We start from the raw sequence: 25,084 nt of genomic DNA on the forward strand, positions 1-25,084 counted from the left end.
TAGCCTTAGGGAAACTGCACATCTCCCACTGGCCTCCAAGACTGGACCTCCTCTCAGGAAGAGGAGCAGGACCCTCCAGTCGAGGCACACTGAGGCTGGGTCATAGGTCCACACAGCCTAGTCTGCCTGGAGCCCAACCCCGTCTAGCTAATCCCCCTGGCGCCCACAACAATTACTCCACCATCGGTGGTGGTGATGTGGTTGTTTTCAGTGACACATGCCTCTTCGACTCTGCACACACACAATCATACCTGACGGCAAGTCTACATAGTGGTGGAAAGCCACAGCCTTTTGTACAGTTAAAACCCCACAGCAAGGTTCGCTCTGTTCCGACAAGGAGAGGGGGAGGGAGGGGTGGACTGAGTGAGGAGAAGAGGGCCAGTGTGTTCCTGATACGGCAACCGTTCCTCTGTGGCATCGCCGTGCAGCAAAGGGCGCCATTTTCTCAAAGCTGAACGACAGCCAAAAAGCCTGGAAGCCAGCGCCTGTATCTGCCTCCCATCTCCATTTCCACAGCTGAACACAGTGCCCTCTGCAGCGGGTTAGTCACAGCGTCCCTCTCTCCCTCTCTGTGTGTGTGTGTGTGTGTGTAGAAATGGACAAGCTGCAGCGAGAACGTTGAGGACACACGGAGAGAGGAGAGGAAGACTGGGAGGTTAAGAAGGCGGTGGGGAGAGAGGCACAGCAAAAAGAGGGGGGTAAAATACCTGAGCAAATACACCCCCCCCACCCCCCATTCAAGGGGGCGCTAGCGCAAAGCGGTGGCGATGGCAGCCATCCCTGACTGTCTCAATATGTCTGCTCGGCTCGCCAGGCTTCCTCGGCTCTGAAAAGCTGCCAAGAAGCTACGGCTTTTGCGCGGCATGAGAGAGACAGCACACTACAACCCACCAATCAACCCCCCCTCCCCTCCCCAAATCCTCCTGCTCCTCCTCCCTTCGTCCCACACAGCTTGGCAGTATGTGTCCCCTCACTTTCCCAGAGCAGAAGGGGGGGGGGGTAAATGCAGAGTGCGTTTCGCAAAATAAAACAAAGAAGGGGAGATTCCTTTTAATGTCTCCCCCCCCCCCCATCTCCGTCTCTCAGCCTTTCTTCCCCCAGAACTGTCACTAAATATTTAGCCAAGACCACTTCATCTGCAATTAGCACGGCCGCCCACAATGGCAGCCTTTTGAATAGCGACAGTCACCGAGACAAAAGTACGACTGCGTCTATCCAGAATTCTGGAATTCCACCCAGCGTACATACTCATACAGACAAGCATGTGGCACACACGCAAACACACACACTTCAAATATATGAATAGTCTTCTCAACCAAATTCTCAGCTCTGTTTGTAACTCTTTCAAAATGCACACAGGTCACGTGCTGTTCAGGGCTGCGCTGTGACCCAAACAAACGCACACAGCTTCTGCAGCAGCACGGAGACCCGAGCAGCCCAGTCTGGAAGGAGTGACGAGAAACACAGGTTCCAGGGCTGCCAGGAGAACAGGATAAGACCTGCTCAAATGGAGGTAGGCATGCAGCCAGAACATCGAGTTCTGCCTCTCTGCTGTACACATGGGGGGGTGAAGAGAAAGAGAGAGGGCGAGATAGAGAGCTAGACAGAGAGGCGTGCAAAAGAGCAAGCGGCCCTTCGGGGCTCCAGGACAGTCCTTGCAGTGGCAGTGTTTACGAATGCTCTGTGCGCCTGCAAAAAAACACACACCAAGTCACAGCGGACCCTGGGAGCAGTCTCATTATGGGGCGTTTCCCCAAAGGTCAAAGCTGGCAGTCTGATTGGCTCCTTTGTGCGTGAATAAAGCAGGCCTCGTGCGAGGTTCCGCTGTTGGGAGAGGGATGAGGCTGGAGAGAGCTGACGCCGCCTGCTCTTCCCAGCCAGCCTGCCAGACAAACGAGCTTCGCACGCGCACAGACGCAGGTCTACAACACTGCAGTCAGCCATCTCTCTCACTCTCTACCCACTTTGTTGTCTATTGAAAAGGAGAGGTGGGAGACTTGCCTCGACGCAGGTACTGACAACTCCAGCTCCAAAGAAACACAACCAAAACAAGTCAAATAAGCAGCAACAGGCACAGCAGGGACAACTGAATGTGGCCCTGAGTTCTACTGTGGCTCTGAAATAACATTTGATGCAGACTACAACAGGTTTGTGGAGAAGTCTGCTGTTTGTTTAGGACCACCTGGGCTTGTTTTACTAACACTACCTACGATGTTATTCTGGTATCACTGCCAGTGTCCCCTGTGTGTATGAGAAGGAGAAAGAGTGTGTGTGTGCAAACTGTATCCTCTGTGTGTGCTACAGCACTCTGTGTGAGATGGGAGGCACTTTTGCATTCATATCCTTCCATCGTGCATTCATGGAGAGATTAAAAGGTGAAGGGAAGGTTGTGTGTGTGTGTGTGTTTGTGGGCCAGAAAGAGGCTCTTATGCAACTTCAACTAGGCCTGTGCCATGCATGCATCGGGCCTGCCCACTGTGATGCCAATCCCATGGGACAGCCCTGGGCGCCAGTACCAGTTCATACCGGGCACAGGGAGGTCAGGGAGGGTTTTCAGGCTCGCTGGGAGGGGGGTGAAGACATTGGGATCCCTAACAAGAGCCTGCAGAGATTGCAGTATGTCCAAAACAGTCCAGCAAGGATCCTGATGAGAGTGCGGAAATACGACCACATCACTCCCATACTCCATTCACTCCACTGGCTTCCCGTTTCCACCAGGATAGAATTCAAGGTCTCCCTTCTCACCCACCAGTGCATCCATGGCAATGCTCCCCCCTAACTGAAGGAACTACTAACCCCTACAACTATTACACAATCCCTCCACTCAAATAATTCAAACCACCTCCATCTCCCCAGGACTAAACTCAGCACCATGGGCGACCGGGCTTTCTGTTCCGCCGCTCCCCGGATCTGGAATGCCCTCCCCGACCATCTGAGGGCACCTCAAACCACTGAGACTTAAAAAAAAGGACTAAAACGTTTCTTTTTAGCAGATCTTATACGTTTTAATTGTCCAATTGTATTTTATATTGATGTTTTACCTTGTTTAATAACTCTTAACTGTAGCACCTTGAGATCTGTTTTCAGATGACTGGTGCGTTAGAAAAAAGAAAAAATATTATTATTATTATAATAGACGGGAACTGAAATAAGCACCTATCGTTTGGGTCCTTCCATCTACAATTCTATGCATGGCGTTGAGATATCTATTAGGACGACACCTTATTTATGAAGCCACAACTAAATGTCACAACATGTTATGTCTGGCTCCATGGGTACAGCCCGGGTGCTGTTAGCCAGTGTCGATTATACATGGCCACCAGCCTGCTGCCTGTGTGAGCCAGGGGCTTCATCAAAGTGTCCCTCAAATGCAACGCGCCAGGGGGACAGTGTTTTAGAATGTAAACACAACACGACGCTTTCCTGGAGGAAGAACTCCCCTGTCCTTGACTTCCCCACACCCGCGGTCTAATCCAGAGAAACAGAGGGAAAGGCAGAGAGGGAGGGAAAAATGGTGAGAGGAGAGAAACGTCCTGTGTTGCTCATAGGCACATGGAGGAAGGATTTGAGGGGGGATTCCCTGGCCTTGTTGATAGCATCAGGCTAAAGAGCACATTAGCCCAGCCTGTCTGCTCTCTGCTCAGTAGCACACAGGCCTAGACCACTGCTTTCCCAGCCTGGCCGCATCCACCCAGCAGGATAGGATTTCCACATCATATGTTGGTGCCATGTGAGCTACTAATAAATAATAAGCTAAGTGGAACCCAACATTGCTCGTCTTTTTTTTTTTATAGGTTCTAGCAATAAAGTTTGATTTCATTTCATTGGATTTGGAGCCATGCCGGAGTCACACTTGTTATCATTGTGTCATCACATAATAACTAGATTCATAGTGCGATCTGCAGCTATGTATTACAGATTGTGGAGGAAATCAGGGATTTCTTATGTGGCTCAGTTGATCACAATCAGTAGATCAGACATTGTACTATAATTTGGTTATGTATTCTATGCTTTCATTCACATGTTGTATTTTCACTGTGATAGTCACTGCCTGCCTATAATAAGGAACATATATTGGCTGTACCTTTGTTTATTTGAGGCACTTGTTAAACTCTCCCTTCAACCAGCTGGTTGTGTAATACTTCTGAACCGTTGGTCACACCATTCTAGTGGAGACGGACAGAACGTTTGAGGTCCACAAGATCCACTTTCGTTTTACAGAAAAAGGTTGATGGGGGCTGCAGGGTTGAGGTTGGGAGAGACAGAGAGAGCAGGCAGGAAAAGGGAGAAAGCAGGGCTACAGAGCACAGCACAGAGAGAGGGGGGGGGGGGGGCGGGAAAGAGAGGGAGCCAGAAGGAACACAGTGTCTCAGGGTTGCTGAGGGCAGGCACACAGAACGGAAAGCAGACGGGGGGGAGGTGGGGGAGAAAGAGGGGGAGAGATGCAGGGAGAGAAAGAGGGGGAGAGAAAAATAGAGCGAGAAGAGCAAAGGACAGGGGGTGCAGAGATAGAGGGGGAGGCGAGAGAAAGGGGGAGAAAAGGAGAGAGAGAGGGAGAGAGAAAGAGAGGAGAAGAGGGGGAGGACATTGTGTACTGAGCCGCCACAGCAGCAGCAGCAGCAGCAGCAGATCTCTGGCCGCAGCACACAGAGAGGGGCTGTGTTGTGTGCTGTGCGGTCTGGCAGCCCCCGCTTTACATGAGAGCAAACATGTGACTGGGTAATGAAAGACGGAGAGAAGGAAGGAGGGGTGAGGGAGGATGGGAGGGAGAGGAAAAGGAGCTGGGAAATGAATGCACACAGTGTGCTCTGCCGCTGTTGGGTCTGCTGGTCTAGTGTGGACAACCACGAGAAGCAGCCGTCCATGGGGGCTCCCGTCCCCCCCTCCCCCTATCCCACCCCCATTCTGGACAGGCACTGCGCTGGACTGCATTCCAATGGCCCCCCGCGGAGGTGATGGAGGGATCTGGTTACGGGGCTGACAGAGCGTTACACGAGAGAGATAGAGATAGACAGAGAGTAAGACAGAGGGAGGAGACACATAGAGAAAGAGAGGGAGAGAGAATGCGTGGCACTCTGTCAAGTGTGCGTCCCACACAACCAAAGGCCGGTGCACGACACTGCAGGTGAGAGCAGAGAAGAGGATATGCCGAGAGGTGGAGATTAGGGGAATGGTGAGAGGGGGTGAGAACGCGAAGTGGAAAGGATGGAGGGAGGGGGAGAGCGAGAGACACTGTCAAAATCAATATAGTGGGTGACAGGCTTTTTATAGCCACAGGAACTGCCTCTAACCCCCCCCCCCCCCCAAGCTTTCCAGAGCAGTAGAGCATGCCGCACAGGGTGCGTGTGTGTGTGCTTGAGGGGGGACTCAGGAGAGGAGGAAATCTGATAGGCTTCAGGCAAGAAGACTGGCTCGATATGCAACACACTGGATATAGGCAGGGAGGATGAAGAGCTATACAAAGGGCTTTGAGTTCAATCTCGGGCATCCACTTCCTTTGGTCATCCCAGGCCCCACACGCACGCACGCACGCAGTCTTCTGCATGCACACATGTGAAAAACATGCACATGCCTGATCCTTCAATTCTGTGGTGTGAGACAAACCCAGACATGCAAAAGCTCTTTGCTAGACACCCCAACCCATCTTACCAGGCTACAGGGTCAGGTTGGTCTAACCCTGCTCTGCCGACAGAGGGAAAGGGAGAGAGAGAAAAATAAAGAGTTGGCTGCCAGAGGGGCGGAGACACTCAGGAGCTTTTACGGTAAACCATGAGTCACTCAGCCCACACAGCTGGGCCTCTGCCATTCTCCCTCTCCCCCTCCTCTCTGTCTTTCTATTGGTACCAGGCCAGTCCTTATCTGGCACCGCCCGTTCCCTGTGACTCCGCCCCCTTGAGGGAGCAGGAAACGGCTTAGGCCAGCAAAGCAGCACACTCCACCAGGAGGAATCCACCAGCCAGACACGGGCCGCCATATTCAGGAAACATCAAGGGCCTGGCGGGAGCTGGGGGACTCTTGGTGTTGGCTTGTGGGGGGGGGGGGGGGGGGGGGGGGGGGGGGTAGTCTGACAGAGTGTGTGTTTGAGAGTTCTTGGAATGAACGAGGATTCTTTCTAAACTATGATCTAATTTGAGGTCTGTCTGTTCTTGGGAAGAGCATTTGGGTCATATTTTGCAGTGACATTGCTTGGGCAAAGATAGCATTCTGTTATAAACTCATACACACACAGGCAGACACACACTGCCAACACTCCCTCTCTCACAGATACACAAACCTCTATAACCGCCAGCTGTGTTTACTCCTAGTCAGGCCCGCTACTTTACCCTGCTCTCCTCATTTATAATGCTGGGCTTGGTAAAGTAGGATTGAAAGAAACACCACACAAACACACAAGGAAAAAGGCAGATAGCCATGACTAAAGCGGAATGCCAAGCTAAACAATATGTGAACCCCCAGTGTCAAAGGCTACAACCATGGTTATACAATGTGAATTAGGAGAATACATAAGACAGAGAGGAGGAAAAAAGAGACAAAGATGGAGAGAGAGAGACAGATACATGGAGAGAGAGAGGGAGGGAGAGAGGATACACAGAGAAAGGAGGATAGAGAGAGGATACAGAAAGAGACAGCAAGATGGAGAGAGAGGAGGATAGACAGAGAGAGGGTACATAGAGATGGGAGGATACATAGAGGACACGCTAACCTGTTGGCAGGCTGGCTGCAGAGTGGTGCGGTGGCGAGTGGGTGGCTGTGGCCTCTGGGCGCCCTGGGGCAGGGGGCAGGGTGCCGGGGGGCAGGGGCTGGCCCCTCTTCAACAGTTGCTTGTGCTCTTGCTGGCGGAAGCGCGGAGGCACCTCTCTGGCCGGGTAGCGCTGTGGGGGCTGGCTCGGGGTCTGCTGCTGTGTCGGCTGGGCACCACAGGGGGGGCGCTTGCCATTGCCACTGCTGGTGGAGGGCACGGACGGGGCTGCAATGGGGTTGGCGGGGGGAAGAGGAGGAGGGGTGGGGCTGGGCTTGGCAGAGTCTGGCACTGTGGGATAAGTGGATGAGGTAGGGAGAAGAGAGAGACAGAGAGAGAGAAAAAAGGGTTAGAGAGCACCTGGATGGCAAAAACACTAAAACACCTGCATTCACACAGCCCTCCCGCAATTTTGTAATGGGTTGTGTGAGAAGCATAAATAAAGACCCAACCACCCTTGGACTCCCTTTCTGGCTGCCACGGCTGATGACGGTGTGGAATGAACGGTTCCCCTGACAATTTGCCGTGAGATTATAACCATTCGGGGGTCAAGAGTGCGATAATGGACTTAAAACCACCCCACTACACCATCATTCCCCAACAGGCCCATCACTGGGGCATTGTTAAAGTTCGCCGCACCACAGTGTTCCCTCGCATAGGTCACTACCCCTGAACAATCACCACCACATAAGCTAGCCATTAGCTGCTGAGGATGTTACGGCTAAGTGGCTCGGTCCATCTCAGACCCTGGGTTTCCCCTGGCAACAGGCAGTACAAGGAGCCAGCTTTTAAAGCGTGCTCGCTTCCCTCTCTCCAGATATCTGAAAGCTGACTGGAAAAGTAGTTGACCTGGCAATGACCTTTCTCTCTTGCATAATTCCTGACCAGCTGTTATTATGTCTAGGGGTCACAGTCCTGAAATAACAAGCCTTTACTGGTTTACTTCCCCCTCCTGGTCTGTGTTAGCCTGCTAGCTAACTAGCATCGCTGAGTGCAAGGAGTATGCTAATGCATTGGCACTGGTAGAAAGTATATTACAGGTATATTAACTGGTATATTGTAAATAAGGCTAGGTCCATGGGGAGGCTAGCTTCCCAGGGCGGGTGAGATGCATGATGGGAAACAGAGGACAGGCTGGATAATAATATCTATCCAGTAGCTTACATAACACATGAATTTTTCATGCCATATGACAGGATGGTACTGTACTGTCATAGCCATTTCCATGTTTGCTTAAAGACATGTTTAGGTGATGTTGGAGTGCTCAGACACTGCAGTACAAGTGAACAAGCAGGCCTGTCCGTTACACACAGAGGCAGCTACACCGACGAGAGCTGGGAACATGAACCAAAACATCAGCTGACTGTGCTTAGGCAAACCAGCATGAGATTAACATTCAGGGTTGGATCTAGAAAGGGTTTGTGTGTGTGTGTATGCGTGTGGAATAATTTTACAAATGAAAACATGTTGGCTGAGGAGAAGCACAGTAAACACAAGTCGCCTGTACGAAAACAAGAACAGGGCTTCGCCATTGGATGTGGTTCAGTGCATATGCAGCAAAGCGCTGAGCGTATCTCACACATGCGCGCAGTCTCTCACTCACTCACACACACACACACACACACACACACACACACACACACACACACACACACACACACACACACACACACACACACACACACACACACACACACACACACACACACACACACACACACACACACACACACACACACACAGTTATATAACGGTGAGGCCCATGGTAAGGGGAGAGGACAGGATGGTGTCATTCTAGAACACAGGGGCAGTCACAGAGACATGCACACACACAGTTCTTCTTCAAGGTATCCTCCCGCCCTCTCTCCCTCCATAGACAGGATATTTTGTTAAGTATCTGCCTTGAAAATAAAGCTTGACATTGGGTCACTACCCCAGTCTCAAGCTCCCGCTAAGACTTGCATGCCAGCAGCAAAGGAACCACAGGAAAGCTCTTGAGCTGGAGCACGCTTTGCGTGTGATCGCTTTACATGTTATTTTTTTCCCTCCCTCCTTCTCCTCATTCATCCATCCTGGTCACCTCATTGTCCCAACTCATTAAGGACAAATTACAGCCAGCAGATGGAAGTCATAATTCCTGGCCAACTCTGGCTTGTGGACTGTAAAAGGGGGATTTTCCACCTTGAAAACGAGAGGATTTCATGTTGTCGCCGTCGCCGTCGACGCGAGTGCAGAGGCAGAGTGTGCTCTCTCAGAGCTCTGTGACGTAAAACCTTCTAGAAGCTGGGGGAAGGGAGCTGCCGGCTCTCTCCCTCCACCAATCCGAACAAGCACAGGGAGAGCGAGATAAAGGGAGACAGTGGAGAGGGCTGAGGTAACAAGGAGGGAGGAGGTTGGGGTTGAGAGGTGCAGAAAATGGTGTGTGTGTACGTGTGTGTGCCACATAGTCCAACCGCCTGAGCTCTCTGCTTTGCACCGAGTGAGCCTGAGAGTCTCAATGCCTGAATCCAACTCCTGCTAATCCTCTTACAATTAGAACACCCTTCTCCTACGGCACACACACGCGCACACACTCTCTGTCCTATACTTTCCAATTGGTTTATTTTACACTGTGATGGACAGCGTCCACATGACAGGTGATGATGAAATGTGGGCTTAAGTGTGATCGAGAGGCATAATTTGGATCTGGTGAGGGGGAGTGTATTCTGTCGTTAATCACTGGATTGGAGCGAGCGCTGTTGCTGCAACTCGCCTCCACCGCTGTTCGCACAGGAAAACCAGACGTTCATTCAGCCGTTTATAGGCCCAGCATCTTATCACACTAATAAACGAAGAAGGGGAAAAATGCCTGTGGGCGCTTGCGAGACATGGCGTCAAACGGGGGAGGGACACTCTTTGGGGGGGGGAAATAGAAAAAGATCAAAGGAGAGAAGACAATGACATACAGCAAGTGCACGCTCACTCACACACACACACACAGTGTTGCCAGTGCACTGGGTGTCGAGGAGCCGGCTTGCGCGAACGTGCCGAGTTCCTACATCATCAAAGATGCAGATCCAAACCTCCAGCGGCGGGATCTCTGCGCCTCATGCTGAAGACGACCCATTTTTACCCTTTAAAGCTGCTGCACGTGTTGTCACGGAATAGAGACGCCAGCACATTGAGACGAGACTATTTGAGACTTGAAGAAAAGACAAGAGGTGGTGAGAGAGTTGGGTCTGTTGGAGAGAGACGAGAGACAGAGGTGGGTGGGGAGGGCGGGGAGGATGAGGAGATGGGTACTCCTACCCTGGCTCTCAGGAGAATGTCTTTGAAGTGGAAATGCAGTGCCGAGTGTGCACTCATTCATGAAATGAAAGGGACAGTATCTACACACACACGTACACAAAACACACCCACGTTTAGTTAGCCAGTGATTATAAGCTTTCCGTAGCTGAGCCTTTAATCAGCCCAGTGAACACCTGAATGGGGTGTTTTCAGGGCTCCATTCTGGAGGACATCTTACAGCTTCCAACACACTGATGCTGTTCTGCCAACGCCGTTTTACACAAACACTTACCAATTAATAGAAAGGATTTGTATTTGTTGCTTTTATCTTATCTTAAAGCCTTATCAGGGTGGCTTCTCTCCTGTGGTAATACTGCACTTTGCACAACTGTGCACAGATCGAGATGGCTTGCTCTCTGCGGTACAACTCACTGGTTGGGCTCTCAAGAAATCCTGGGCTGGGACTGCACATCACCAGCCACAAAATAATGCAAGGACAAAAGAAAAATAACAAAATACTGGAGATACTCATCTGAACCTATTAGATATGCGGTCAAAGCTGGAGGAACAAACCACTAACCCACCAAAAGGGGGATAAGAGGGTTAGCCGTCTCTCCTAGATCTCTTCGGCTTGTCTACCCCCCCCCCCACACACACACACACTCTGGGTCCAACCATCTGAGCAGTGGGCCCCTGAAGGGAGTGTAGAGATTAAGAAGTGTAATTAGGACAGATTAAATACAACGCTGTAGTTAAGAAGAGCATCTCTCCCACCAGGCTCACCAAACGGTGGTTAACACGTGGTCAACACGTGGTTTGCCTGTTTATCCATTCTTCAAATGGATGTGAGTTATGAGGCTGAAGTGTGTGTTGGTGTGGGCGTGTTGGTGTGGGCGTGTTGGTGTGGGCGTGTTGGTGTGGGCGTGTTGGTGTGGGCGTGTTGGTGTGGGCGTGTTGGTGTGGGCGTGTTGGTGTGGGCGTGTTGGTGTGGGCGTGTTGGTGTGGGCAGTGTGTACACGGGAGCAGAAAGGCCATGCTTTCAAGAAATGCTTGGAGGACAATCCATCAATAGCTTGTCATTTCCGAGGATTAGTTATAGGTCTAAACCTGCTCTCAGACTCTGCAATATAAACACAGTACTCCAACAGAGGACTCTCCCACAGATGTGGAAAGCTGGGGAACGCGTCTACAATTCTGCCGAGGGGCAATGGAGGTTTCAGGTTCCACCCCTGGTCTGACTGGCTTTCTGACTGACTTGACAGGCAGACTGAGGCTGGCTGCCAACAGACTGACACCTCCATTACCAGCCGCGACTACCACCGACGCACTCCTGGTCTAAGACGACTCTACCGTCTGGCTCAGCTGCTACCTGCTCTCACCACTGCCAGTTCACCTCATACATCACACCACCACACCAGCCCCTAGCCAGCAGCTTTCTCAGCACCACCACCACACACACTTCCAGCCCAACACACACACACAAGCCAGGGCACTCACTTCATGACAGGTGGGCAGACGTTTATGTCTTCCAGTAGGGGTGTGTGAAGTGGTTGCTGCTGGCTTTGGCCAAGCTTAACGTGTGTGCGAGGTGGGAAGTGAAATTGGATATTCCATCCGTCTGGCGTGGAGTCGGGATGATGCTGACTGGCTCTCACCCCGACTGCAGTCCCCTGGAAACAGCTCAGCTTCACAGGTGCCCACTCATGGTATCCATCTATCCCACCTCTCAGTCAACCACACCACGCAGTGCGACCGATACACCCGTTAAAACAGTCTGGAACGACCAATCTGGATGACTGGAAAGGTTGACGAGGCGTTTTCAAATGTTGAACTTTCCCTTTAGTTTTATCAACTGACAACTGAGTCTTGAGGAGCCAATCTAGGGACGGCCACTATTAGGCGACTGGAAGGAATCAGTGACGCTAGCTAACGGAACCATTTTCTGTATGTGTGTGTGACTCTTGATTACAATTCCCAGCGTGTTCCCGTGTTCGGCGGCAGTGACATGGCGGCGGGGCGGGACGAAATAAATCCCTTTCTGATTACACTGCAATTTATGGTGCTCAACACAAGACGCTGAGTGTAATTAAGCCAATGGGAAACGGCAAATTAACCTGTTATGAAATTACAGCACACACCGCTTTGGAATATCAGCGTTATCTTTTTATGACACCATGTAAATGTGAGGCTCGGCACGTCGTGAATGTGTGTGCGCTGCTCCTCCGCCCACACTCCGCCTCTGCTGGAGAAGATGGGAAAATATACTACACAACATGAAAGAAGATTCTAGTACAGCAGGTATGTAATAACAGTTGCTAATTAACCCCCCTGACTTCCGACACAATAGAGAGGAGTGCCTGGGCCTGCCTGTCCATCCCTCCCTCCCTCCCTCCATCTGAGCCCTGGTCATTATACTGAGTGGAATTTGGGCTCCGCGCTGCTGAGTAGGGGTATGTGCATGTACCAGGATGAGAGAATTATTATGCGTGTGTGGGTCTAAACGAGATGGCTAGTGTATCCAGGTTGTGCTTACTGTGCACACATGATTGGACGCATGTATACAAAATAAATTGAAATTAACTATGTGTGTGTGTGTGTGTGTGTGTGTGTACTACAAAGACTCCAAATGGGGCACTTGGTGTGGCAGAATAAGGTTGTTTGACACGCATGGGTGCTTGCGCAATGTACATGCATGTACAGTGCGCACAAGCTGCATTACCGCCTTCAAGGATGGTGGAGTGTGTGTGTGTGTGTGGGGTGGGGGGCAGCCAGCATCTGGCACACAGGGGGGTTGGTGTGTGCCGGATTCGCTGAGGTGTTTTCATATGTGCGTGATTTGTCAGTCTCTTTACAGGGCCCCTCCACTACAAAAGCCAGTCACCGAGCAGACAGGAAACTGGAGCATGTTCTTACTCTTTCACTCAGTTCTGTCTATTCCTCCACCCCTTTCCTGCTGTGAGCCCCTCTAGCAAACACCAACAAATAAAGAGAAGAAACTTCTCTCAGGTGCTCTCCTAGCTAGGCAACTAACACCCCCCCCCCCCCTCCAAAAAACAAACAAACAAAAAAAGAGCACAGATGCCTTTGAGAGTTGTTTCCAACTGTCATCTCAATTCAATTCATCCTCAACCAAGGCAACCCTCACTTCCCCAGACAGCAGTGGGTGGTGTAGGGTTACACTGGTGGAGGGGCCCCCCCGAGCTGTAAATCTGGGTCTCCGCCCACCCTGCCGTCCTCATCAGTCAGTCCTCTCATCGTTGGCACGGCAGTCAGCTTGGGCTTTGTCAACACAATTAGGTTTATCTACTTCCATATAGGCTGCACATAAAAACACACGTGCACAATGTTAAATGTCAGCTCCCCCAGAAATGGAAATGGTCTTTTGTGTGTGGGCCTGCCCTTAACGGTGTGAAAACGACACAGTGTTGTCGTCGAATGACTAAAATACCTTACTCCGCATGATGTTCTACACTCGGTTCGACCACCAGTTCGGATTACTCGAGTTGAAACCGAGGGCTGCCACTACTGGCTCAACAGACGTGCTAATGAGATTTGGCCCTGCCTATCCATTACCCCCCCCCATCTGACTCCCTAAGTTTACATGATGGTATCAATTCGAATCTAGCTTTATTCGGATAATGCTCATTTTTGGGGCAACTGCTATTATCCTAATACATATGGCAGTGAATAAACCGAATCATTGCAAAGCATGTCATAAACCAGTACGATACGTGGCGCTGTTTTCATTACAACTAGTGGTGATACAGGCCTTTCCGCCTGACCTTTTCACCACTACCAGCAACAACATCAACATTTCGAGAAAGACGGCAAACGGAGAGCAAGGTGAAGCTACGTCCCTCTACATTTCATGCATGATGACAATAGGTTGTACTGCGAATGGAAACGGCTCTATTGGCGCTATTACCTCGCCTTGTTTGTTTGTTTCTGCCGGGGCGGCTCCCGGCAGCGACAACTTATCCTCTTTTTCGACTTCCGGGTCACGACCTGGGAGGGAGGGAGTCCAATTCACCGTTTACAGGCATGTGATGTCCAAATTATCAACTGACTCGGATCGAGTTCTCTCAGGTTAGGGTCGATCAGATCGTAGGCGGACCGCAATTATTCGAACAAAGGTGTTTACAAGAAAGGGATAATTCTATTTCAGTCCAAATAAGCCAGTAATTCGAATCCATGTAACCACGGTCTCTCTCTCAAAAAGAGCCAAGTTCAGTCTGCTAGCTAGGAGATTGACTGCGCACTCTCCTCTTGCCTATGCCCCCCCCCCCCCCCCCCCCCTCGCATCCTCTAATGCCGTACCTCTCTGCCCCCCCCCCCCCCTCCTCCTTCCAGCCCCGATCCCAGTGAACCTATACCTCTTTCTCCTCTCTGGGCCTTGTGCCCCCACCTCCACCCTCCTCGTCCCTGAACTCAGTGCACCTCTCCTCCCTTGGCCATGGAGCCCAGGAGAGGATGAGGAGCGTCTGGGTCTCCCTGCTCCTTATTCTAGTCTGGCTCCCGGCTCCCCCTCTGGCTCAAGCCAGGGCCACCTGCGCGCGGCAAATGCTTCCCGACTAGACGTGCGATCATTCATTTCAAAAGCAATGCTTTGGACGGGAGGGAATTGTTCAGCTGAGCTCCATTCCTCGGAGGGGACAGACAGTGTTGTGTTGAGCTGTTCAGAGCGGGTCCGATTCAACGACATCAGGGTCAAGATGAAACATACAACCTCTCGCTGACATACTTTGAATAGCACGCCAAATAAGGTGCGCTCGCACTGGGTCAGACACCGGACACACAGGCAGAGACCTGCCAGCGGGGATGGGACCAGGGGAGGTGGGGGTTAGGTTCGCACGCAGTGGAAAACGGGTTTGAACGGACTGTGAGAACGGCACACTCACCTTTGGTTTTCTGTTCGTTGGCCTGGGAGAAAAAAGAGGGAGAAAACACGTTACAGTCTGATAGTCAGAGAGCTTCTCTGGCATGAACAGGAGAACATTGCACAAAAGATGAGAGGGTCAAACCATCAACGTGCGCACACACACACACACAATTTTCCCCTTGGGATTGATAAAGTCCCTACTATTGCTACAACACACACTAACACACACCAACTGTCCCCCTCCTCCATAAGCCAACAGGCTACTTGTGGGCTGGACTGGCCAGCCCCATATGAGCCAGCCTCCCTCATTGAACACAATGTACTGTGATTTCTGTTGTTGGCCTCCTGTAATGCAAAATGTTTGATGCTAGTGGGAATATGGGGAAGGGGCTTATGGAAAATGTAGTCAGTTTTCGAAAAAAGAGGCGCAACATGTCTTAAGGATCCACACGTACGGAAACACACGCACTCCTCAGACACACACGCACTCCTCAAACACACACAAACTCCTCAGAAACACACACTCCTCAGTGTGGGCGGAGGATATGGAGATAAGAATGTTGGCCTGTTTAACTCATGGAGCAGAAAGAGATCACACACATGCTCACGCAGGGAGTACGAGAGGAGGATGGAGGGAGGGAGGGACGAGTGTAAGAGGAGGAAAGGGGGCCATATCGCCGTCTTGCTGCAGGGACATGACAGGACCTCACACACACACACACCTTTTTCTGAGCGGCGTCCTTCTTTTTCTTTTCTTCTTGCTTTTTCTTTTTCTTTTCTTCCATCAAATGGTTCTCTGCTTGTGCTCCCTGCTTTGTCTCGTGGCTGAAATGAGAGCACCAGAGGGGGGTTAAAGACATGGGGGAGAGAGGGGGGGAGGTAAAGCTGAACACACCTGTGTTCGAGAGCTGTATTTCCATGTCAATTCCGATCAGAGCAGTGGTTAAAACCACAGGGTCATTCTTCAAATTACCCAATCACACCAAGGTCTATGTCTCTAGCCGCTTCCACAGACACTAGCCTCCTATATAGACTCTGGATGGAAGTTAAATACTGCTGAATGATCCATTTGGTCCATTTCCATAGAAATATCCGAGGCACTTCACTGTAACAGAAGATGTTTTTGGACTGCGTGCTTGTGTGAGTGCGTGTGTGGTGGGGTTGCTCCGGGTGTTTGGTATGTGGCTTGGTTATGGAACCTATTAAGAGGCTGTAGGGTGATGGTTGGTGGTGGTGATTGTGGGGCCCGGGGGCAGTCATCGGGGGGTCTCTGGGGCCAACCCGTGCTCCAGCCTCCAGAGGCAGCCAGTACCAAGGTCTTCAGGCCTCACACAGGGGCCCATGCTCAACGATCCTAAAACAAAGCCCCACCCTGCCACTTACTGTACACCCATATCCTGAAACCGATACCCTCCGTTCTTCAACACCCCCAGGAAATCGAATCATAGCAACAAGGACCATTTCATGAATACGAAAAAACGGCAACTGCTGTCTGCCTGCCTCAGCATGATCTGGGCTCTACCTAAACAGACACGTGTTGGAAGCACCGCCTTGAGCACGGGCACGCATACAAACACACACACGCAAAACCACCAATGCTATTAAAAAGCTACCTGACATTTCCATATCCTTTCACCACGCAGGCAGTTCCAGGGGAGACGGGTGTATATTTAGCCTTAATAAGTCTTGGCATTTCTCTGTGCTTTAAAATGCGAGCTGCTTTAAGGCCTGAGAGGAGAGAAATAAAAGAGTCTGGAAAAATACATAAATTGTGATCCGCTTCCTTGAACCTTTAATGAGAATTTGCACATAAAAAGGTTTGCTTTTAAGTCTCTGGCCCAGCAGCTTGCTGCCTGTGGAGCGGGCCATTGCATGGCAGAAGACGCTCCCCCCCAGGCCTTGTGCGTAGCCAGGTGAGGGTTGGAGTGAAGAGAGTTCATCTTAGACCATGGCTGAGAGGAGAACTATTTTCTGCCATCAAGCCAAAGCTATGCGGCAATGTGATTCTCTTCACCCTACCCTGAGGGGCATGTCAAATTTGGGATCCTACAATTCTGCTGTCTCACAATGAGTTTGGAACTGGTTTAGAACAGGGTTTTGCCAAGCCAAGATAGGAAAAAAAAAAACTTTTACTTCATTTTAAGCATTTTGGTTTCAAACAGAAAAACAGGAAAGGACAGTTGGGCTATTTATAGTCCTGTCCTTGTTTATCACCAGGCTGTGCTCTACAATGGAGGCCTGCAATTAGGTGGATGGAATTTGCCTCAAAATGTACATGCACACACTAGAGGCCAGCGCACACACACTGCCCTTACCACCCATTCACCTCAGAAATATTTTTCAGATCCAAGGGTCGAAGTAGAAGTCCTGGTGCTTCAGCTGCCTTGCTATAAATAGCCTCTCTTTATTCAAAGCCAACAGTGTGCTTGTGTCACGTAGTATCCCAGAATCACCATGGATGCTCCAGTTAATCTGTACTGCTGTCTGCCCCGTCTGAGACGAGAGGAGAACACACCCATCCACAGGGAATCTAGTTAGGGCGGGTCTCCTGTTCCTCAACATCTGTCTGGTACACAAGTACCAGACAGATGTATGTACCTAACCCTAATGGACAGACACCTGTCAGGGAGTGGAACCCTGCTGGCCCAGAGAGCCATGCCCGGATCAGGGGTGAGGTCCCTCAAACCAGGCAGACGGGGAGGACTAACGAAGAGAACAAAGAGACACCAGAAAGGGCCTATTAAGAGCAACTGTAAAATTGCTGGGTGCAAATGAAGGGAGCCAGGTTTTTTGTGTCAGTCTGTGTGTGCCTGTGTGTATATGTGTGTAGCACATGGAAGAGGCATGTCTGAGTGCTCTCCTGTTGGAACGAAGGAGGGAAGAATGGAAGGGAGTGGGGGAAACGAGTGCACAAAGATTGACGAGACTAGGGGGACTGTGTGTGCGTGTCTGTGTGTATGTGCGCGTGCATGCGCTAGCTAGACGACTAGTCACTGGGCACGGAGCCAGGAATGCCAGTGCTGCAAGACAAACAAGAGCACGGCAAGCCCCAGGGAGCACGTTCGCTCGCTAGCAACAGCCACAGCAACAACCAGAATCTGCCACTCTGCTTCTCTGCAGTGGTGAGACACCTTTCACCAAACTGTGGCGATAAGCGATGCTAATAAAGAACCCTGGCAGGATCTCAAAACACCTCCTCCATACCCAGTCCGAAGTCAACTCTGGCCAAAACGCGTCACCCGGTCCCAATTCCTATTTAATTGAAGTTATAATAGAATTCAGATTAACTGGCTAACCATTATAGCTCTCTCTATTGCTTAGCAAAGAGGATTTCCCATTCAAAAATAAAGTTATTCTCTTATGTCATAGCTTTACTTGGCAAATGCCAATCCACAATGAAGAGGAAAGGAGATTTTTCATATTCTGCTCTCATGCTCACTCCAACAAGATGCTGAAATAACAACGGATTTACTCTGATGGCAGTCCCAAATGACTCCCATGATCCTCTCTGTCAGTAATGAGAAATCGTTCATGAGCCCGGACCACGATTTATTGCTCCAATAGATCACAAAAGTCACCAACAAAGGACTTAGCCTCTAATCGTGTAGCACTTTCACTGTCTCACTTGTCTTCATGAAGAGCAAACAATCTAGGACTTCTGTAGAGTAATATGTTGTAAGGCAGAGGATACCCACAAAACACTGTGCTGAATAAAGAACACATCAACTTACTCAAGATTTCCATTGTGTGGTTTCATGACTAGGCAAGCTTTTATTGGGATACCTGATACTCCAAAACGTGATACATTCGACCCAACATTGGGCCATTTCAGCATTTCAGATGGCTTCCCCCCCCCAAATCATTGGCACTCCCCAAACAAAATGTGTTTTCACAGAGAGCAGCAAAAAAAAGGAAATCCTGAGGTTTAAAAACTACCACTTGAGGATGTTTGGACCTTTGCTCCTAATGTAGCCTAAGCCTCTCTATGGAATTCTCCTGCAGAGCAAGATGTATGGTTATGCAGTCGGCCACCAAGGAAAAAGTTGTTCAAAATACCATTCAATAGCGTTAAATTTGATTAAATAGCCATCTCGAGGTTGACAGAGCTGTAGTCCTGAGGGGCATGGGCCACTAGCACAGAGAAAACCCTGGTTCATGGCTCGTTAAACCTTTCCAAGCATTTACCAAAAGGGACTCCATTGAGTGCCGTCTCACACGAAGCAGCAGTCCATGACATGAGTGGACTGGATCCTATTGATAGGAATCTGGAGAGGCTGAGGTTCATAGACAGAAATGAAGTCAACTACGTTTTCAGTCCAGTTCTGCACTCGTTCAGTCGAGACCTGTGAATGTCACTAGCTGTGATGTGAAATGCCCCACTTGCACGGACAAGATGCAAAGTATTTTCCTGCAATGAATGATCCACAGCACAGAGCAGAGAGGCCAATAAAAGCATGTACAAACACTGTTTGTATTAAAAGGCATGAATATCATCATTAGGACTTAAGAGTTAAACTGTACCTTAGGAATATATTCCCTTAGCCCTTCAGCTATGGTGCAACAGGCTGCAGAGGGAGGACTGAGATCTGGGATATGACATAAGCTCTACAGCAGGGGTGTCAAACATACGGCCCGCGGGCCGGAACCGGCCCCCAAGGAGGTTCGATCAGGCCCGCAGGATAATTTGAAAGTGGAAAAAATGCATAAAAGACATGGAATTAATATTTTTAAATCGCTGTAATTCATGGATTATCCGCTAAGGGGCGCACTCTTTCCATCAGAGTAGAAGACAAGCCGCATCACTGAGACAGACTGAAAACAGCAGACGGTATCAATTAATACCTTGGTCTCTACTAGGGATGGGCGAACGATGCCTTGTGAAGCTTTGGTGGTTTCTTCCGGATTGTGCCGGCCCAAAGAGCCGAACTATCGGCGCTTTGAAAATGAACAGCGTCATCTAGCAGCCGTTTAAACTGGCTGAATGAGGCGTAGTGGTTGTCTCCGACGGTAGACTACCCTACGTTATTCAATATTTAATTAAGGCTACATGTGTTCATTTTGATCTGATATTAGTGCTCACACATTAAAATGTTGTGATACATCCGTAGGCCTTTAGAATTATGTCATTTTCTCACAGTAAAAGTTAAAGAATATCGTACGAGATTCACTGGACTGGGGCGCGAACTTGGGATCCCAGATTCGCATTAACAATATGTAACCGTACAACGCTTTAACCAACTGCACCACCGAAGAGATCATTACTTGTTAAAGCGGTTGGACGGACTTTATACGATATGGTCTTTATATCAATTAAACTAGATAACACAGAAGAAAGACATGATATTTTGGTTATTTATAGCAGAGTATGGTATAATTTTAATGGTCCGGCCCACTTGACATCTCCCTAGGCCGTATGTGGCCCACGATGCGAAATGAGTTTGACACCCCTGCTCTACAGTAATCACAGCATTAAGTGGCCTCTTTTTGTTATCGTGCCCCCCCCCTTTGGCGCCTCCCCGTGAATACACAGGCTCATTCACAGGCCTGGGTGTTGAGAGGGGCCCCTGACCCTGAAAAGGGTAGAAAAGCCTTCCACACACACACCATTTTTCTCCACTAGGGCCACAGAGCAGGGACTGCAACGAATTAGCTGACCAGAGGTCCCCGGCCAGGCTCAAAGCAGCTGGCCCTCACTCTGCGTTAGGTGTGTTAAACTCGCTAAGGGATATCGGAGTGTGCTCAGCGAACCCTTCAGGCTGGCTGCCGGTGGATAAGTGGCAGTGAGGCCGGAGAGTTATGACAGGAGCGTCATTGTTTAGTGGGGCGATACTGGCAGAGGAAATACACATCAATTGAATGGGGGGGGGGGGAGGCATTTTGCCAGGGAAGCATCATAGGGTCTGTCTGTCTTCAGCAAAAAATATGTGAACATAGCATCCCACTCAACCCCCCCACCATTTGAAGCTTCTTTTAGTCAGGAAGGCATCACTGTATATGTGGCTTTCTGTGACTGTGCAGTCACTGTGCTTGATAGGTCATGTTTTAACTGTACTTTTTTTGGTTTTTAAGTATGAATTTCCGAGTTTTACACCACATAGCCTACGTCCACAACACAGTCATTTGAATAGATTAGATACTCAAATGTTGACAGGTATGCTCTGGAAGACTGCCAAAACCAAAACCAATTGGTACAGAATCTAGTAGAGCCACAGCATGTCACATTTCATTTCAATTACATTTCTTAACATTCAAAATAAGTCACAGCACGTAAATCTAAGATAACTATTTAAATAAGGTAACATGCATCTGTCAGTTATGTTAAGCATTTAAAAAGCACTCGTCTTGCTTTTATCGTGCATGCAAAATGGCCACAAAAAGATAACAATAATTCCTCGGTCAAGTAGCTATTTTAAACAGATCAATTTTGAGTGTGCATCCGAACTAGGAGTTTAGCACTGTACCAGTGTCTGTGCAGAAGCGGGGAGAACTAAATGCGTTGCTAAGCTGCCTCCGAATCACTGCCCCTCCTCCAATGTTATTATTAGGCAGCTAACATAGCTATCTAGACAGCAATAAGATACAATGCTTATCGTATGTAGTTGAACTTGCAAATTAATAACAATTCAACTTGCTTGAGCATAAGGGCTCCTATTTGATCCTGATGATTGTAGCAAGGTCTGTGCAATCTATCTGCAAGGCAATGCACTAGTATTCGACTCGAGATACAGAGCTTGCTACGAAGCTAGCAACTATAATTCATCAGATTAGCTTGCTTAGCCAACGTCAGCTATATAGTTTGCATTCGTTAGATATGCGAATGCGACAACAACAACCATCAATACAAATAAGTAATCAACTACAAACGTCAAGAAAACCTTATTCTTTTGACGAGTTGTCGTCGAGTCAAACGATGTGGCAAAGTGCAAGAAAAACGTTTTAAAGCGCGCGACTCGGTATTAAAGCAATCCCGGTCATTAATTCGTGCAACGTCCAACATAATAAAATATGTTGCAAATCCAATGTTTTAAATAACTGCTGAAGATTAAAAAAAGAAGTCCTACCATGAACTGTTGAACAGTCACTGGATTTTCGAAGGCGATGGTGCCTTTGCAGCCATTTTGTTGAAACTGGTGAGAGCGGCTCGCGACGCTTCTTTCGGCGGTGAGGGGAAGTACCTCTGTTCGGTCCCCAGCCACGTGACCTTCAATAACAAACAAACTGGTCCCACTACAGGCACCCATGCTCCTCCTACCCGTTTCCATGACAACAAGGGTCCCTCCACCTAATCTCTCCTTCCAACACTGTGCGGGTTCCCCTCATATTTGTACAAACGCAGGAGCGCTTATCAAAATGCAGAGCTTTGACATTTTGTTTCGTAAAGCTCGCTGGTTTCTCATAGACAATTTGGACAACCTAGTCTAAGAACATTTATTCTCAACGTATACATTTTTACCAGCAGAGGGCACGAAAAAAAAAAAAGACCCTGAATGACGTGAATAATGCCAATACACTCCTGAGTGTCTGTATGTCAGAAAGACAATGGCTAAGAGCTTCTCAGGAGCGTTCTAAGAGCGTAGGACGCTCCTGAGAAGCTCTCAGCGTTAAGAGCCTCTTAACGAATCTGGGAAACGCGGCCAATCTCAGTACACCTGAGAGGGTTGTGAGACACCTGACTCACAACCCTTCAGTGAAGATACCTGGAGCTCAAACCATATATAGCATACATATCATCAATACACACACTGAGAGACACCCCCACCCCTTGCACACGTATACGCACACACACTTTTAATTTGTGACTTTTAGAAGACTGCTCTAAGGGAAAGAAATTGGGCTATAAGTGGTCTCCACAGGGTTTTGTCCGGTGCTAAACGTGTGTGGGTAGCCACCTCCTGTCTGCTTCAGATCCAGAGAAGGAGGCACTGCATTAAACTGGCAGCAGCAGATAAGACAGAAGAGACTACAATAGGCTGGCATGGTATCTTGTCTTTCCAGTAGGGACAGGGAAACACAATTACCTCCCGCAAGTCAATATTATAGTCATGCTGATAGGATGACAAATCCCCAGCCCACAGTCCCCCAGCTAGCCACAACTTTATCTCTGCCTTCATAATGAGAAAAACAAATTTGATTTGAGGGTGGGCCAAATATGTCCATGTGCAATGAGCCATATCTGAAACAAGGGAAAGATCCATCATAACCCCCCTCCTTATTCTCTCTCTCTCTCTCTCTCTCTCTCTCTCTCTCTCTCTCTCTCTCTCTCTCCATCCCTCTCCCTCTCTCCCTTCCTCCCTCCCTCCCTCCTATCATTAGCAGGTTCACCATTAACCACCATCACCATCTGATACTACTGCTCCTGTATCTGATGCTGTTGTGGAGATATACTGGATATATATAGAAATACTGGAAGACATAATCTGGTGCGAACACATACTCACTCATACACACTCATAACTGACTACAGAACAGCATGACAGGCACATGCAATTACAGTAAATCACCATCTGTACAAGTGTCACTAACGTATGGTTTATTTGGTGATTAAATACTTTACAGCATCAAAGGAAAAGCACAATTATTCAGCCACCACAATGATGATTTCTAAAGTAAAAGCATGGAGTAGAGCTGCATCAGTAGAGAGGCACTAATCACCGTATCCGGGGATTAATCTAGCCGGTGTTGTTGTCCTGGTGATCTCCCATTTACGTATTATTTCTGATGTTTTCCACTTCAGGGCTATGGTTAGGGTGTTCCCTGGGTGGTTTTAGACCTTAGCATTGATCGTGGTCACAGCACGTCAACGTCAGATGTGCAATTGCATCAGAGATTAAATGATGACCTGACAACCTCATTACATCTGTCTGGGGGTGGGGTCAGGGTCAGGGTCAGGCTGTTAACATATCAGCTGCAGCACTCCAACACAGGAGGCTGGTCAAGATGATCATCTCTGAGGTACAGTGTGTGTGTATGCGGGGGAGGGCGGGGGCGGGGTGGAAGGGTGGAAGGGTAAACCTTTTTATATTGATCTCTAGTGTATGGTGAGAAGCTGGTTCAGAAACAACTGATGACACACATACCGTAAACTCTGTGTGCCTGTGAGATGCCGAAAGTGAGCTAGAGGGGTGATGGGTTGGGGTTACACACACTGAAATAGGGGGTGTCAAAGGGAAGGGTTGCTAGCAAGGACATAAGTGGTGGTACTATATAGAATGGGTTCATTTCTCCAGAGGGGATGATTGAGCAGGGCAGGGCCTGCAGGCATGGCACTGAGAGTGAAAGAGGAGCACATCTGTGACAGAAGGAAATGTCTGTCAAGGTGGACATTATCTGTAATAAGACACCTTCTCTGTCCAACCCCTCATATTAATGGACGTTGCAGTTTCCCCTTCCACAAATCATGACAAGCCACAACAAACACAAACCAGGGAACCATGAAAAAATAGCCCACAGCATGTAAACACTAACGGAACTGCCAAGAGCTCTTTCTTAATCACGCACAACAACACTCTGGTTCACTTACAAAATGAATGTCCCTCCCAGCCCAACTGTCAAGCAGAACAGTCCCTCATTGATGTTTGTTGTGAATGACTTTTTACACATTCTGCTTTACACATGCTGTGTCTGTGGCAATATATGGCTATTGAATTATATCAAGGATAACCCTACGTGCTGAGCAAACTTATTAGCTGAAGTATAGGCATTACATCCGTACAGACTCACTTGTGTGAAGCCAGTGGACCTTACCTTTGTTCATATTTATGGCAGATATTACTGTAACATATTTGAAGGCCAATGTGGATTCAAATGAACAATTAGGCACCTGCTTGATAAATTTGTCTCAAAACTATTCTCAGAAAAACATCCTCAGAAAAATAACTGCAGACAGATAACTTTGAGTCAAGGAGACACCATTTCAGCAGAGTTACCTAGGAGATGAACCCTGCTCTGTTGCCCACTTACGGTTTGAAGAAAACAAACACATACACACATACACACACAAAATAGACTCTGGTAAACACACAAACATGCACACACACAAAATGACTAAATGTAACATGCACACACACAACACACAACATTTTGTACACACTGCTGATGAGACATAAAGGGTACATGGCTCTCTGAGAAGCAGAGAAGCAGAGAGTAGGAGTGTGCCATCAAAGCCTGTTTTTCTCATCATCCTTCAAAGCCTTCAACAC

General features: G+C 49.0%; 1 protein-coding gene across 1 annotated transcript in view; it reads right to left on the reverse strand.

Annotated features, from left to right (window-relative positions):
- Window positions 1-15,709, reverse strand: part of LOC124480076 (trinucleotide repeat-containing gene 6C protein-like) — a 28,815-nt gene extending 13,106 nt beyond the window's left edge. Inside the window, 3 exon segments of the mRNA XM_047039143.1 lie at window positions 6,704-7,030; window positions 14,905-14,926; window positions 15,608-15,709. Coding sequence (XP_046895099.1) covers window positions 6,704-7,030; window positions 14,905-14,926; window positions 15,608-15,670 — 412 coding nt within the window. The 5' untranslated portion in view covers window positions 15,671-15,709.
- Window positions 15,710-25,084: the final 9,375 nt, after the last annotated feature.

Source organism: Hypomesus transpacificus, chromosome 17 (assembly GCF_021917145.1).
Source record: "Hypomesus transpacificus isolate Combined female chromosome 17, fHypTra1, whole genome shotgun sequence".
NCBI classification, from domain to species: domain Eukaryota; kingdom Metazoa; phylum Chordata; class Actinopteri; order Osmeriformes; family Osmeridae; genus Hypomesus; species Hypomesus transpacificus.